Source organism: Cyprinodon variegatus, unplaced genomic scaffold (genome assembly GCF_000732505.1).
Source record: "Cyprinodon variegatus isolate N-32 unplaced genomic scaffold, C_variegatus-1.0 Scaffold352, whole genome shotgun sequence".
NCBI classification, from domain to species: Eukaryota; Metazoa; Chordata; class Actinopteri; order Cyprinodontiformes; family Cyprinodontidae; genus Cyprinodon; species Cyprinodon variegatus.
The window spans coordinates 628,534-645,889 of record NW_015150805.1 but is presented as its reverse complement, the minus strand read 5'-3'; the positions used below and the strand labels follow the sequence as shown (position 1 = coordinate 645,889).

The 17,356-nt window shown below is 38.8% G+C and overlaps 1 protein-coding gene across 1 annotated transcript; it reads left to right on the top strand.

Moving 5' to 3' along the window:
• Positions 1-262: 262 nt before the first annotated feature.
• cntnap1 (contactin associated protein 1) lies at positions 263-17,088 on the top strand. Its single transcript, XM_015385929.1, has 24 exons — positions 263-1,039; positions 4,589-4,690; positions 6,503-6,696; positions 6,992-7,145; positions 7,318-7,521; positions 7,735-7,919; positions 7,999-8,148; positions 8,219-8,480; positions 8,589-8,738; positions 8,829-9,003; positions 9,457-9,563; positions 9,663-9,785; positions 10,011-10,214; positions 10,310-10,466; positions 10,548-10,675; positions 11,779-11,952; positions 12,035-12,253; positions 12,365-12,604; positions 12,679-12,918; positions 13,031-13,158; positions 13,709-13,802; positions 13,919-14,149; positions 14,241-14,285; positions 16,054-17,088. The coding sequence occupies exons 1-24, from the start codon at positions 979-981 to the stop codon at positions 16,251-16,253; spliced, it is 3,927 nt and encodes a 1,308-aa protein (XP_015241415.1). The 5' UTR covers positions 263-978; the 3' UTR covers positions 16,254-17,088.
• The last annotated feature ends 268 nt before the right edge of the window (positions 17,089-17,356 follow it).

Genomic DNA, 17,356 nt, shown 5'->3' with positions numbered 1-17,356 from the left:
TCACATCATCAGAGGCACACAGTCCCTGCATAAACCCCCTTCTTAATCCCAAAGCCTTTTTTATTTTATGGTCAGTGTGCCACTGGTTTGCACAAATCCCTTTCCCCCCCACACACGCCCTGCCCCCACCTATCTGTGCGTCTGAAAGGATGAGTCTGAGGTCAGGCACAGCTGGCATCATCATCCTGTAACTTTTTTTTCTGCTCCGGGCACATTTGAAAACGCGCAGAGATAAAGAGGCAGCAGGACAAGGTTGGAAGGACCTTAAACATCCTGGAGGTATACGACTCCTTTGGTAATAGAGGATGAAGGGCTTCTATTTTGGGGATAAGCTCTGCACCGGAGTCCTGGAAAAAAAGACATCTTGATCATCCTTCACAAGCAATGCATGATTGTGCAACTTACAACGATGAAACTGCAAAAGGAGGCAAATAGAATGGAACAATAAGAAGAACAACACTTTTTTTTTTCTTGCATCAATGATACTCTCTACATTTCAAATAATATGACTGAGTGGAACCAATACAATATCAAAGTCCTCTGGTAAAAAGATTACAAGCCTAAAAAGTTTCCCATCCTCTCCCCTCTCTCCATCCTCTGCATCTGAGAATCAGGACTTCTGTGGAAGAGACCCAGAGGAGCCCCTCTCCCACCTGGCCAACAAGCTTCTCGGCGCCTTTTGGGCACATTTATATAACTGTAAGACGGATAATCAGCAGCCTCAAACGATGTGTCTATAAACAGAGCAACATTAAGGAGATAAAAAGCATAAAGCGCGCTCTCGGTGAAGCTCAGCATCAGCACCAGCAATCCGAAGCGCGTCCCCGCCCCGGTAGAGGCTGCCCGAGATCCCGGGAAGAGGAGTTGGAGCTGTGCGAGTTAAAGTTGGGCTAAAAAAGGGGGGTGAGAGGATGCTGCAGAGGAATCTACGATCCAATTAACACAGCCTATGTGAAGAAACGTCTTTCTAAGTGAAGGATGACTTGCAAAATATTGAGCATATGCCTCTTATTTTTGGGTTTTCAACATTGCTCATCACGTAAGTCTTGTGAAAAAGAAATTATTCATGTTTTATATCTTATTAGTGCATAAGTAATTTGCATTTTTTTTTTTATTTTGTTACCTAAAATCGGCTTTATGTTTGGCTGGTGTAAATTGAAAAGTTAAGGATTGCATCCAGTTGGATGACAGTTGGAAAATAGCCTAATGGAGGGCAGAGCCTGAAATGTTGGGATGTTTGAAGGGCAACAAAGATTGCGGTCAAACCAGACATTGTGCAAAAATAAAAATGCAAAACATTGTTGATTTTGATTTTAGCGGCTCGTTCGACTGCTGCTATTTTAAAGGCGTCGGTGTGGAAAATAATACATAAAAAAAAGTGCAGAGGCAAAGCGCGTCTGTCCTGCAGAGGGTGCGCATGGTGGTCCCTCTCCTGCACAGGACTGTCTGCATTGCAGTGCTTTCTCTCAGGCAGCACGCAAGTTATTTTGCAGCGTGCCGCACATCTTTACTTTAACGAGGAGCGGCTCTACCTGTGCTTATACTAGAAGATAACATCTCCACATTTATTTAGAGGTTTATCGGAATCTTGCTGGAAATCTGCTAAACAGATTAAGATGGTGATGATGGAGAGAGCAGAGCTCAGTCCTTATAGGACCAGCCCACTGCAGTACTTTTTTGGGAAGCTGCATCCAAATTACCTGGATATAAGGTGCTTGCACCTGCATGGGATAATCGTTGCAAAGCATTTAGCGAGACAGAGGTAGTCATTTTTTTTGTTGTTGTTGATGAGACCAAAAAGATTCGTCATGGATCCATCAGAGCTTCAGGGCATACTGATAAGCTGCCTTTCTGATGTGCGGCTATGACCTCACATGGTCTTAACTGACTCATCAGTTTAGGAATGCAGCATGAAAGAGCAAGAGTTGTAAAATTAAAGATGCTGAATGTGGAAAATGGCTTTAAATATGGTTAAAAATGTTTTATTTTACCCCGGTTCAGATGTATTCATGTTCTTATGAAAAAATACAATGTATTTCTTAAACAAAAATGTTGAGAAATTATAAAAACGTTAGCATATAATCTAATCTAATCTGATGCAGGCTGCTATGTTCTTGTTAAACTTAGATGGTACACCCTGATGATACCCCAATAGAACAGTAAAAACTAGCCTTTAACCAGCTGAATTCTGATTAATCACTAATGCATCCAGGAATTTGATGCCTCCATGTCTGCCTTATAAAGGCATGTGGAAGTAATGCATTACATTATTATAGGCTATATTGGTTTTGTAGACATGCATTGTGCTGTGTCAGACTGAAATGTGATGTGATATGCGATCCTAAAGCTTAGGACCCAGTTTTGGGGTGGGGCTGCAAAGATTTTTGCAAATGCTTTGCAAAGATCTGATTGAAGATTTGTTGTGCTAGCAACACAAGCCACAGTAAGATAATATATCTGAATGATAAGCTATTTCGTTACATATTCTACTTAGTTTTAGAAAAACTTTGGCCAATTCTGACTGATAATTGCACAGGTCGTAGTTTTATGTCGCAGGCAGTATTCTGACACACCCTCCTGTGAAGTCTGGCTCAGTATGAATTATTTAGTCAAACCACATTCACTGAATTCTTTATATTAGGTATTTCTTTTGACATTTCTTTTTTTTATATATTATTTGAATTCCACAGATCTGTTGCACCCAGTGTTGCTCCTCAGCAGCCTGCCAGGTTGCAACTTTAACATGTGTTGCATATTAAATGCAATACTCAGAAATTATGTCTCAGCGGAGACAGAGCAGTCTGTATCTTAGAATCAGACTGGTGATTCAGCTGCATCTGTACTGTGCTCCCAAGAGTTTCATTATTCTTCACAGAACCTTTATTCATGCAATGCATGTTGTTTAGTAATAAAAAGGAAGCAAGTTGCAAAGTCATTTAAAACATCCTAAGATTCCATTCAGGCTTTAAGTATGGTACACATAAATTGCTGCATCACAACAACATCATCTTGGCAGGAAAGAGGCAGCAAAGCAGAGAATTCAAATTCAACACAAAAAAAATGCTTGACATGCAAGGTTATTTTTAGCATTCCGGTGAAGATAAAGAAAGAGGAGTGAGAGCAAGCAAAAAAGGAAATTGGACACTGACTGGGTGGAGGTGCAGACTGCATGTCAAGCTGAATAACCAGACTGAACATGCTGCAGTCTACTTTTTTATTTCTGAAGTGAAACTCCTTCACCTTCATGCATCACAGGAAATTAAAGTGAATCAATTGGAAAGAAAAGAAAAGAAAGTGTGACTGCACCCCAGAGCTTCTTAATATTGCAGTGACATAGAGCAAGTTGCAGAAATGGGACGATGCAGTGATAGAAAAATGAATCTCTTATTGATCACTGGCAGCATAGGAGGGATGAATGCACGAAGGAAAGAGAAGGTCATTTGAGACACAGGTCACATGACCTCAGAACGTGTCTTCCACCTGAATGTGCAGCATGTTCACTTATAGAAGGTGACACAAGTATGACTTGGGTGGAAACATTAAATCCTAAAATATGCAGCACAGAAAAGGCTGTGTTTAAGGCCTGGTGTATATGTCACATTGCTGCAGTGGCTCAGAATCAAATCACTTTGCTTTCTCATGTTTCTTTCTGAGGATCTGCACTAATTAAAGTACTCTGCTCCACTGCATTATTCTGTGATGTGACACTACATATTTGTTTTTTTCATTAGCAGACTCCATAGTTCTGCCAATATCCCGAGTCTCTGCCACTGCTCTGGTTGCTCTTTTCATGGCCTATAGCATAACAGCAACCTACAAGATAAAGGATCTTCTTTTTCCAGTTAGCAAACTGAATTAAAAGGAAAAATACCTTTAAGTAAAACCTTTAAATTATTACTCTATTTGTATTATATCTCCTGGGAGCATAAAACAACAATATTCTGGCGCTTAAAATGGCAGTTTTTCTGCTGCTATTGAGGATAAAGGAATCAGATATTTCTTGCCTTATGCGACCGAAGAAATATTTGACAGAATTATGGTCACTTTATTAGCCTTGGGCCGGAGAGCAGACTGGTGACAGTCCTATCAGTCTCATAACAGCGTGCAGGGCAAATTACTGTGAGATGGTGTTCTCAGTTTTAGTATGACTTTCTAACTCAAGTCTTATCTTAAAATACAATGAACACAGATATATAAGTAAAGCTCTTTTGCTTTATTCTTACCTGTTGGTAAACCACACAAAGTAAGATGCTCATCTGTCTTTAAAAACAGTCTGCAAATGCATTGGAGAGTTAAGTTTTTGTCGTTTCTAGTTTGTTAGTAACATTGTAGAAATAAAGATGTAAGGCAGGCTGTTTCTCTCATGAGATCCTAGAGCAGTCTGGTTGATTTATGATCTCTGCTCCACCTGCTCGTGATCCTGTGCTTTATTGTGAAGCATCATTTCACACAGCCTAAAACGACCACCTGTTAAAGTCGAACTCAGGCTATTTACAAAAGCAATCCTTCCTTTGAATTTCAGTACAGCATAATAAGAATTCATCTTTGCTGCCTCCTGACTTTGGTGTCATCCGTTTGCTACCTGCAGGAGAATGTGTTGATCCACTAATCTCTGGGCTCTACGCCTCTTCATTCCTGGCCTCTTCAAGATATAACTTCCTGTACTCTGCCAATTTTGCCAAACTCTATGGTAAGTACTTATTAATCACCTGCATGTTATACCTACACTTGCTGTTCATGTAAATCAGGGATGTCAAACTGGTTCCGGAAAGGGCCGTGTGGCTGCAGGTTTTCTTTCCAAACAAGCAATAGCACACCAGACTCCATTCATCTCATCAAGTGAGTCCAGTCTTAACATGATGACTTGATGAGATTATTGCTTGGTTGGAAAGAAAACCTGCAAAAACACAAACCTTTCTGGAATCAGTTTGACACCCCTGACCTAAATCATTGCAAACTCAATATAAGCTGAAAGAAGCAGTGTTGTTTTGTCTTTCTGATACTAATTTTAATCTACTTTTTTGTAGGATTTACAGCACAGCTGTTCTTGAATTGTTATACCAAAACAGGATTTAGGCATTATTTTGTTGTTACCTCTTTTAAGCATGTCAGTTAATTTAGCTTTTGTTAATTCAAGAATTTTTGCTATAACAATAAAAAAATTAATAAAAACATTTCTTGATTTCCATCAAAAAACTGTTTTACATTCATCTACATATAAAGAATCCTCTTTACAGGCCTAATCTGGGAGGCACCAAATGGTTGAACATCTGGACGGTTATGGAGATAAATAAAGGCTCAAAATTAGTCATTATATTAATGATGTGTAGGTTTTTCTCATCAGTGCCAATCAATCTGTTGGATTAAAGAATATAATCTAATATGTTGTGTTTAAAGCAGCTGGACAGAAACCAAGTTCATTTCTTTGTGACAAAAATATGTTATTAAGGAGTGAATCTTAGATTAATGCAGTAACACAGAAAATGATAGTAAACATGAGATATACTTAATTAGAAAATACAACAAATAGTTTTAGTTCAGCTTAATTACATTTCTTTTTAATTAAAGCAGTAGTTCACAGCAAATGAAAAAGTTTTCTAGGCAACAAGGTCCAAATCATGTTCCGTCATATAGAATCCAGTTTGGTGCAAATTCAATCAAATCAATCTGGTTCATAGCCAAATGATCCAATCATGATGTCAGGTTCAGATCAAATTCCTTACAGTCACATTTTGTTTCCTTCAGTTGATCAGATTACAGAGCAATTCGCAATTCGGAGTACTGCTTTTGGAACAGATAAACAAACAGAACCAGGACTCAATTATGGAGTCCAGGTAAGAAATACAGCAAAACACACAAAAAAAAAAACAGTCCCAGGAATATTTTCTGTGGTAAAAGAGTTGAACACACTAAAGATAATGCTTGAAATCCCTTTATTATGATGGTGACAGGACTTTAAAGCACAGACGGACTGAGCCAAGTACAACTTATTTACCTGTCAAATCTTAATTATTTGTTAAAAACATGAATGCATAGTTATACAGATGCTTAACTTTACTGACAAGAAGCACATAAACTAAAAGAGATCATAGAAAACATGACAGATTGTGCTGTCTTCATTGTTTTTACATAGATAAGGAACAATATTGTGATAAAAGAATTGTTATTTCCTCCTGTCTTTTTTAATGTGGTCTGTTGGGAGCAATGCTGGCAAATCAGATCGCTGCTGACATGGCGGCTCTCAGATAGTGCTTCTTGATGCATGTAGACTCCAGTCTTGCATTAAAAGAAAGATAATATTAATTTATGCATCTATGTGTTTAAATCTTAAAAAAAAACATGTATGTCCAAACCAAGACACTGCAACAAGAAATTTCTTTTGGATATTATTATTTTTTTTAAATAAAATAGCGTTTCAATGATATTTGAAGGTCAACTCTTTAATATTCTAGACACTATAGACAGGATATCTTAAAATGTCACTTTCTTCTCTGTGCCACAGGCAGCAGCGGCTGGTCCCCATCCCCCAGAGACAGACAGCCATGGCTGCAGGTGGATCTGGGCAGAAAGTACCGTCTGGTGGCGATAGCAACCCAGGGGACCTTTAATTCTTATGACTGGGTCTCCAAGTACACACTTCTCTATGGAGACAGACCAGACTCCTGGACACCATACATCATGAAAGGAGGAAACTCAGTATGTTTTATAGGCCACAGCAGCAGGGGTGGGATAAGAGACAAAACATAGCTTATCTAAGGATTGAGCAGTTATAATAACATAAACACAATCTTTATAGCCGATTTAGGATATTTTAGGGATGCTTTGTTATATTTATTGCATCTTGGGCTGAGACAAAGTCGGCACAACTTATCATTTATCTCCATAGTGACAAAGCCAATCTTATTCTCCTTTCATCTCTTCAAATAGGGTATTAACACCATAGCAGGGACTCAATGATTCTCAATGCTTTTCTTATCTCATCTGTTTCCAGACAATGCCTGGTAACTGGAATTATTATCAGGTGAAGAGAAATGTCTTCCATTATGCCTTTACTGCTAAACACATCCGTCTGCTGCCTCTGGAGTGGAACACAGAGAATGGAGGAAAGATTGGTGTGAGACTGGAGCTCTATGGCTGCGCATATGGTAAAGACTGGCGATGAATGGGAAGGATTTACCACAGAAATCCACAACCTCTAATAACAGCTATTTGTTATCATATTACTTCTATATCAGGACAGATAAACCAGAAATAAGAAGCACACTGTATCTCAATGTAATTCTTCTGATCTAGTTTGCAATATCTCCTTGCTTTTAGATTCCTATGTGCTGCAATATAACGGAGATGACGCAGTGGTCTACACGTATCCAGGAAAAAGGTCACGTACTCTGCAAGACCACATCGCCATCAATTTTAAAACCCTGGAGCAGGATGGTCTGCTTTTACATAGCGAGGGGATTCAAGGAGACCTCTTCACCCTTGAGCTAAAGAAAGGCCGTCTCTATCTGCACATCAGCCTTGGTGAGATATAAGAGAGAATTTAAACTTTCTGATTGAATTTCTTCATAGTGCGCAGAAAAGCTATTACAAGTCCAAACAAAGCTATGGAAATAAAATGAAACTAACGTAATAGCCCCTACAGAAAGCAGTATAGATAGTTTTCTTTTAGCTTTATTTTTCTAACTGATGGTTTATGTTTTAAAAGCCTTCTTCAATTTTCCATTTGTTTCTCAGGAAGTAGTGTTATACACAAAGTCGATGGCCGAATCACTTTGAGTGCAGGAAGTCTTCTTGATAATCTGCACTGGCATTATGTGACTATCAAGCGCTACGGCCGACAGGTGAACTTCACAGTGGACAGTCAGACAGTGACAGCTATCTGCAAGGGAGAATTTACTCATCTGGATCTGGATAATCAGGTACTCCAAAATCTAAAATTGTTTCAGGGTTGTTTGGAGATGTGTTTCAAGTTGAAACCGCTGGGTAATTCTCCTTTAGATGTACGTTGGAGGAGTAATAGAGCCGAACCTGCCTCACCTTCCTACCATACCAAATTTCCGTGGGTGTCTGGAAAATGTCTTTATCAATGGCATTAATGTTATTGACAAGGCCAAGAGAGAAGACCCTGATATTCGTATTCCCCGAAAGGTAAATCTTTGTATCAATACATTGTTTAAAGACATTTGATATCAACTAATGTGGTTTAATTTCTCTAAAGAAAAAGATGCATTTTGCCTGCCGTGACATTCTTCTGAGACCAATGACGTTCGCCGGACCCAACAACTTCCTGCAAGTCCCGGGGTTCTTTGGAAGACCAAAGTTGTTTGTGAAGTTTAAGTTTCGCTCATGGGACTACACTGGGCTGCTGATGTTCACACGCTTTGCTGATAACCTGGGTGCCCTTGAGCTGGGTTTGAGTGAGGGTCAGATCAATGTCACCATTTTCCAGACTGGAAAGAAGAAAATTCAGTTTGGTGCAGGTAGATTTTCAGGATTTCTTACATGTTTTAAACTTGTTTCAGCTTCACATCATCCACATTCTAAATAGGCACTGCAGTCTTTTGACATCCTGGGTTTGTCTTCCCCAGGTTACAGGCTTAATGACGGTTACTGGCACACTGTAGACCTGGCGGCCAGAGACAACCTATTGACCCTCACCATTGATGAGGAGGAGGGCTCACCACTGAAGATCACCAACCCTTTCAGCATTCGCACGGGGGATCGCTACTTTTTTGGGGGTAAGTTGATTACTTTAACACCTGCAAATCCTTACACTATCCCGATTGTTTGCTTTTATTGCCACACTACCTTTCTTTTTATGTGTTCAGGTTGTCCCAAAACCAATAACACAATATTAAAGTGTGAGACCAAACTGAATCGCTTTCACGGCTGCATGCAGCATATATTTATAGACAACGAACAGCTTGATATCGACATTACTCTGCAGCGACAGTGGGCTCGATATGAGGAGCTGTTGATAGGAACCTGTGGGATCACTGACAGGTAATAAATCACTCACTGAGGACTTAAATAGTGGCATAACAGTTGGTGACATTTAGCTTTAATTTAATATCCTCCAGAGCGTTTGAGCCATTTCACACTATCAAAGCATCGTAAATGAACACAATGTTTTAAGAATGAACTAGTTTCCATCAATGAGCAATTAAAAAAAGCAAACATGCAAGACTTGTAAATAATTATCAAGAAACCCATTCAGTTTGTAATTCTGAAAATACAAACATCAGTTTCCTTATTAGTCTTTAAAAATTAACTTACTAATGATGTAATAAGGACAAAAAGACACACAACTTAGCAATCTTACAAACAAAGATCCTAACCAAACTCCCTTCTTTACAAAGACTTAGTAGAACTTATAAACCTCTTGTCTTTTTGTTGCCTCCCTTTAAGTTTATGTTCTGCTCTTAAAGGTATAGTATCTTTTGCTTTCATCCACAGATGTACTCCAAACCCATGTGAACATGAGGGCAGATGCATCCAGTCTTGGGATGACTTCATCTGCATTTGTGAAAATACAGGCTACAAAGGAGAAGTGTGTCACATGTGTGAGTGGTGTTCAATGGCATTTTATTATGATTTTGCACCTTATTTATGTATAATTTCTTCTTCATATAAACAAATTTTTTATTTCTGTCCAACAAAAGCGGTTTACAAAGAATCATGTGAGGCGTACAGACTGAGCGGCAAGTACTGGTCTGGAAATTACACCATTGACCCTGATCTCAGTGGGCCGCTAAAACCATTTGAGGTGTACTGCAAAATGAAGTGTGAGTAATCGCTGTTATTACTAAAATACAACTTTATCTACATTGTTTACAGTCTTTGTTAAAAAAAAATCTTACCAGTTAAGAAATAGGTGGAGGGAAATTTTATGGAAAATTAAAGAGATAGATGCAGTAATTTCTATTTGTTGATTAAAAACACTTTTCACCTCTAATATTTTAAGACTTTGAACTCCAGTATATTTTTCTTTCAAATATAAATCTTTGCAGCATATAAAGCTTGGACTGTGATTATGCACGATCGAGTGGAAGGCACCAAAGTGTCTGGAAGCTCGATAGACAATCCATATATTGGAGATGTGAACTACTGGAATGCTACGTGGGATGAAGTCAGTGCTCTCGCCAACACATCCATGTACTGTGAGCAGTGGATAGACTATTCCTGCTATAAGTCCCGTCTCCTCAACACCCCCAGTAAGTAAGATCTGTCTATATTCCTTTGCTTATGTTCAAACTCAATGTTAAAGATTTTATTGAAACATGGGCTTGTCTTTTAAAAATAAAAACAGATGGAAGGCCTTTTGGATACTGGATCGGTCGCAATAATGAGACTCACTATTACTGGGGTGGGACATTCAGAGAAGTCCAAAAATGTGGCTGTTCTATCAACCAAACTTGTGTTGACCCGAAGTTTCAGTGCAACTGCGATGCTGATTATAGGCAATGGTAAAAGATATCAACAAAACCTAAGCAGTTGAACTTGGGTTTCTTGTATCAAAGTTCTTATTATCCTTTGTGGTGTTTCAGGTACTCAGATAAAGGCTACTTGGACTTCAGAGACCACCTGCCTGTAAGGAGGGTGGTGATTGGGGACACCAACAGAACCGGTTCACAAGCACAGTTCACAGTTGGGCCACTCCGTTGTCACGGCGACAGTGAGTTTAATTTCTTAATATTTGCTTTGCTTAATGCTGTCCTTTTGAGAGAGAAAAGTAGATTTTAGACTTTCAGTAAAAAAAAAAAAAAAATTACCAACGACCATAAAAATAGTTGATGGCCAACAATCAAATTAAAACCATCATGTACCATTGGATGGCAACCAAGCTTGATCTTAATGTGTGTGTGTGGGGGGGTGGAGGTTGTTAACTGGGGCATTCGCTGAACAAAAAACCTCTACACCAATCACAGAAATCACACGACCTCAAATTTAACAATAAAGAAAATGTATATAAAAGGTATAGTGAAGGATTTTTGCGAAGTTTTTAAAATTCCTGCCCTCTCCATTTAAAAAAAAAAAGAACATGTACAACCCTGTACTAGTTCCCGAGAGGGAACGCCTATTAAACGTGTACAAGAGCGTGCACAAGCCCATTTCTCCTCGTTTTACAAGCAGTGATGTGAAATGGTTGTCTCCAAATAGCATACCAATCTTTACCCCTCTAGTAGAAACTTCGAAATGGACACATCAGTGGGAAGCCCAACCTGTGCTTTCAGTGTACACCATCCCATGAAAGAATCTCCTATAACACTATGGTCTTGTTTCTCTCCTCCTCTCTCCTCTTCTGATTCTGACAACATTTATTTATTAATTACATATTGGATATACTGTACTGTCCCAGAAGTCTCATTCGTAAGTGGTCTTATCGATGGTTTAATACATTTTCTGCTCATGGAAAGTTTTCCTCTGATCTCGTTATTATAAGTTTCAAGTTTCAAGTTTCAAGAATTTATTGTCATTGTCAAAAAAAGGCAACGAAATTGTGTTTGGGGTACAATACTAGTAGCAGCAAGTTCCAAGTAAAGTGCAGAAGAGGTAAAAGTGACACCAGTGCTTGCCCCCCCCCGCCCGCCCCCCCCCTCCATCCCACTTAAAGTGCAGCAAAGCAGAATAGAGACTTCATATCAGAATGGTCAGTGTTTGTTAGTAAATAATAAATGATGTCAATAGTAAAACAAGCTATAACTACTTTAGAAGGAGCTCTGTTTTAAGTGCTGTGTTGGGATTTCCTTTTGTTTAAATTCATTTTGTTTTCTACAGGAAATATCTGGAACACGATAGCCTTCACAAAACCCACCTACATCACCTTCCCCACGTTCAGGCCTGGATCAACAGCTGACATCTCCTTTCACTTTAAAACCTACCGTGCACCGGGTGTCTTCTTGGAAAACTCTGACGACCAGCTCAGAAACTTCATAAGAATCGAACTGAACAGTGCGTTGACCTCACCTGTCATCTTTCTATTTTCATAATTCTGTTTTTAAAACTTTTACCCCTCTCGTTTTTTTTCTTACAGCCACCCACAATCTTGTGTTTGTGTTTATGGTTGGAGATGGCATCCTTAATGTTACTCTTCGCTCGCCTGTGCCGCTCAATGACAACGAGTGGCATTTTGTTCAGGCTGAGATTAATGTGAAATTGGCTCGAATCAAGGTCGATTACCAGCCTTGGGCTGTCAGACGGTTTCCAGGTCAGACCTTTGTCACCATGCAGTTCACACATCCCATCCTTGTAGGTAGGTTTCTCAACCAGAACTTCCAAAATTCAGATTTAAAAAATGGGATGATCTGTTTATATTTTTCTACAATAGTTTTGTAAATGTTGGCCTATTTATCACTTCCACTAGGTGCAGCCAACCGCACCCTCAGACCTTTCTTGGGGTGCCTTCGAGGGTTACGTCTGAACGGTGTTCCTCTTGATTTAGAAGCAAAGGTAAATGAAGAACAGGGTATAAGGAGGAACTGCACTGGCCAGTGTCTTAATGCCACCATACCATGTCGAAACAGTGGGCAGTGCATTGAGGGATATGCTTCCTACACTTGCGATTGCAATAACACAGCTTTCGATGGTTTCTACTGTCACAAAGGTAATCCAGAGTTTATTTTTTCATGTTATGAATGTAGCAGGTATCTAATCACATATTAATCCTTTTTTTTTAAGACATTGGCGCCCACTTTGAGATTGGGTCTTGGCTGAGGTACAACATACGAAAGAAGCCCATTTCAGATGAGGCAGCCTGGGCAAATTGGATCGACCCACACTATGACAATTTTAGTCTGGGTTACAACGACACGGCTGATGACATAGAGTTCAGTTTCAGCACTGTTCACACTCCAGCTGTATTACTCTACATAAGTTCCTTCGTTCAAGACTACATTGCTGTGATACTCAAGAATGACGGTAGGTAAAGCATAGGAAACACCGCAATTGAGAATGATAAAGGCTTCCTTTGATTTTTTTTGGCTCTACGTTTATCCTATAAACATTTATGTTATTGCTACTCCTTTCACAGGTAGTGTAGATCTGAGGTACAAGCTGGGGCTCATAACACACAAGTACCAGCTGACTCACCGGAATCTGGCAGATGGATACCCGCACTATGTGAACATAACCAGACACAATCGAACCATCAAAACACAGGTTCTTAATTTCTTACATTACACAGTTTGAGGCATAGTTTGTGCTGATTTGACCTTTGCGACTTTTATTTTCTAAAGAATCCTATGCTTGAGAGATGTGGCTTTGCTGTCTCTGATCCATTTTGCAACCAATTGGTAGTTTAGGGCTTTTTCTTTTCAACCAATTTCTGCTTAAGTTATAACTTTCTGTCTGATTTATTGAGATATTGTTTTCAAATTACATATATCCTCTCATGATACCACCCATTTATTGATGTACACCACACACTTCACAACAGGGACAGTATTCTTCAGCTTGTTGAGTTCTTTATTTGATTGTTTACCCAAATATAAAAAAATCATTATGACCAAACACTTCCATTTTACTTCTATCAGACCTAAAGCAATGTCTTCAAACATTAGGCTTTAAATACCAGAATGCATTTGTGAGTTACAGTTCCAGTAGGGGCTGTTTGGTAGTTTTAATAGTGAAAAAAATGTGGAAATATATTGCATAATTTACTTTTTATAAGTATGATTTTTAGAAAAATAAAAGTTACATGTACCCACAGGTGGATTACATGGAACCCATTGTGGAGAAGATAACCCTTGTGGAAGATGCTAGGTTTGATTCTCCAAAGTCCATGTTCCTGGGCCGCGTAATGGGTAAACATATTGCTTACTGCTTATTAAACATATTCTCTTAATTTTTCTCACTGCCAGTTATTTAGGAATTATCTTGAAATAAACAAATGTTTCTTTGCTTGTGTCTTGTCTTGCAGAGGTTGGTGACATCGAGTATGAAATCCAAAAGCACAATGCTCCAGGATTCATTGGATGCATTTCTGGGGTCAGATACAACGTCTATGCGCCACTTAAAGCTTTATTCCGTCCAAATGAAACAGATCCCCCCGTAACGACACAAGGTTATGTCTCTGAGTCTAACTGTGGGGCTTTTCCTCCTGTCCTGGGTTATGTGCCTTGGGAAGTGGACCCATGGTTCACAGGCATAGGTGAGTTTTAAAACCTTCATTATGGATGTTTTTTGCTAATCAAAGAAACTTTTCTTACAGGTCAGTGACTTACTGCTTCTTTCTCTTATAGAATATTTTTATATCCATGATGATCTTGGCTTGATCTGGATAGGGGGTAAGTACTTACAAAAGTGTGGGAATATTTCTGATCAGACATTATTCTTACACAATGTCTGATCAGTTATATTGCCACTCAAAGCCACTCGTTGTCATTGAGCGGCAATATTTTGTATTGTTTTGTATCCCTTTGCTTTGCTTTATATCGGTTGATTCAATAGAAGCAGAATAGTCAGATTTACAGAAAAGCTTTAAAGGATTATTTAGGCATCTGGCTGCAGGACTGACTTTAACTAAAGGATTATAAAGCCAAACAAACAGTTGGAACAATTACTAACATTCAAAAACATCTATTTCTATAAGTTTAAAAATAAATGCATAGGCAGGAGTTATGCTGGCAGAAATAACTTGCTGTTTATAAAGGATAAAAAATTCAGACTTTTCAATAGCATATTAGTAGAGTATAAAATACTAGTATATCAAATTATTTTGTAACTCCAAATATATAATTTATTATTTAAAACTAAAACAATAATAATGAAATGATGAAAAGGTAAGATATTTTTTTTCAAATGTCGGACTGATCCACATAATCTGCTAGACATCATGTTTAATACTGATTCAAATAATCTGCAGATTCACGGAAGAACAGACGAATGGACAAATTAGAGCCTGTCTCCCTGTTGAGCAAATGAGGCTGAAGTCTCTGGATTAAAATGCTGCAGAAACAGCCCCTCTGCTCCTCCCTGTCTGAGACCTTCACCAGATCAGTCTATATTTAGTCTGCCAAGGGTGCAGCTTGCTGTTCATCTCTGAATACCTCATCTTAATAGATCACTTAGCCTGGGATATTATGCAAATGCAGGACATCAGCATTTCATAAAGAATTTGTTGCGCTGTCCCAACAGCAGGACAGCAGACATCTTTTGTGGGCTGATATACTGCTAGAGATAACAGCTGAATGAGGAATAACACCTGCCCTCTTTTCAAATATTGGAGACTAAATACAGTTTACTCTGTCACTTACCTGCTTAGCTGCTTTGACTCTCAATGATTTAAAAAATAAATTCCTATGATCTTTTCATGACCTATTCATCTCAAACCCCACCAAAAATATGTTGTTCAGGAGTCATAATGTGACATATCTCAAGTCAAGTCAAGTGAGGGTGGCGTTTTGACAGGACCCAAATGCAGACAGAAAAAGCTGAAGTGGTTTCTTGAAGGTTTAATAACAAAAGGGGTAGCAGAAGCAAAAACCCCAAAACACAAATCCAAAACTACTGAAAACCAGGAACACTCACAATAAGGGGGCAAAGAAATGATGGCAAACCAGCAAAGAGTGACTAAACAGGAGGAGAATAAATAGAAGAGAGAAACAAAGACCAGGCTAATTAGCAGATTGGGAGCAGGTGTGAACAGAGGCAAGAAGGGAGGTAGGGAAAAGGAGACTGACATAAGAAGGCAAACAATATCTAAGAACTAAAATACAATCAAAAATAACTACAGCACAAGAATGGAAATAAAACTTGAACAGAACCAAAACCATGACAAGGTCAATTAGGCTAACTGGGGTCAGAATAACAAGAAAGGCAAAGTATGTGGTTTCAAAATGGATAAAGGCTGGGACAAAAACGTCATTTAAATGCATACAACTGATCCACTGTTAGCTTTATATATCACATTAAAGTAAATTCAAACTATTTTCAGTATCACACCTACAGTAATTCAGCAATTTCATAAACTGAATAAGCAATAAATAATAAACCAAACTTCCCCTTTTTCCTTTAAAGCATCTTTCTTTTCTAATTGCTGTTTTTATTTTTCAGTTATTGCCCTCCTGGCCTTGCTGCTGCTCTTTGGAGGTCTGTACGCCATATATGTGTATGCATACCAGCAGAAGGGCAGTTACCACACCAATGAACCTAAAAATCTGGAGTCTCCAAGCAGCTCCAGGCCACTGACCGAGACCCTGAGGAGAGAAAAAAAGCATCTACCGGAAATTGAAGAGGAATTCCGGAGTGGCTAACATCACAGGACTCTTGGGACACTGGGTGGGGGTTAGGATGGGTTTGGATAAGGGGAACTAGCACTTACAGAAACCACAGATACCTGTAGTAAGTTTTCTAATTGTTTGGTTTTCTTTTTTAAGTTCAGTTTTGTGTTTTGTTCGACGGGTGAGCGTCATAAAACACACCTGGTGCTCTGTTTTACACAGTCCTTGTTTTAGTGAGGTCAAAGCTGAAATCAAGCCCCATGTTGCATGAGTAGCCAACAAGTCTCACGCTGTATTACAGGGTGAAATACTGAAGTGCCTCATCTGAGCAAGCATAATCTGAACACATTCTAGATTCACCAGAGAGTGAATAAGACACTGTGGGTAGAAAAGCAGGATATATTCCAGCTTTTATTGATGATTTCCTTTCTGAGCCATTTATGAGACAGATGAAATTCATCAATAGCTTTCTATATAGTGATTGCTATCTGAATTATACCTTTTATAGACGTTATCAGATGAGCCAATTCTGAACTTTAGATTGTTAACAATCCTGGATATTGACAGATTATTAAAAGTGAGCTGCAAGCATCCGAATCTTAGTAAGAAAAATTGTGTTTATGAACTTAATCCATCTTGTAAAATGTATATCTGCTTCTACTTGTTGTATAGCAGTCTATAACAACAAATTATCTATACAGAATGGCACTTTTAAGTGGATCAGATTTGCCATAGAATTGCTAGATTGCCGCTTTGTTGAGTAGCCTGCTCAGATTCACAACACATGGTGATGTGGAGTGAGAATTTGAAGAAAAAGTACCTCAGACCTTTAGAGATGTGGACGGTGTGACACAGGTGTCAACAGGAAAAAAAACAGTTATTTTGGGGAAGAGTGACCTAAAATGTCCATTCCTTCGCTTACTTCTGGTCACTTTCAATATGGTCAAGCTGTCAGCAGCTTGGTGCTACAGTGTTTGACAGACAGCTCTACTGACAGTGTTAAAAATGCTAATATACAAACAAATCTTCCCTTCCATGATCCTTCCTTTTAAACGACTAATTTCAGGGAACAGCTGCTCTCTATTGCCATATAGGAAACACACACAAAACAACAATTTTACCAAGGACCACAATAA

Coding starts and splice junctions, on each gene's coding strand:
- cntnap1 (XM_015385929.1), top strand. CDS start 979: ATGACTTGCAAAATATTGAGCATATGCCTCTTATTTTTGGGTTTTCAA. Junction 8,481..8,588: donor GAAAATTCAGTTTGGTGCAG/GTAGATTTTCAG, acceptor TGTCTTCCCCAG/GTTACAGGCTTAATGACGGT. Junction 14,286..16,053: donor TGGCTTGATCTGGATAGGGG/GTAAGTACTTAC, acceptor TTTATTTTTCAG/TTATTGCCCTCCTGGCCTTG.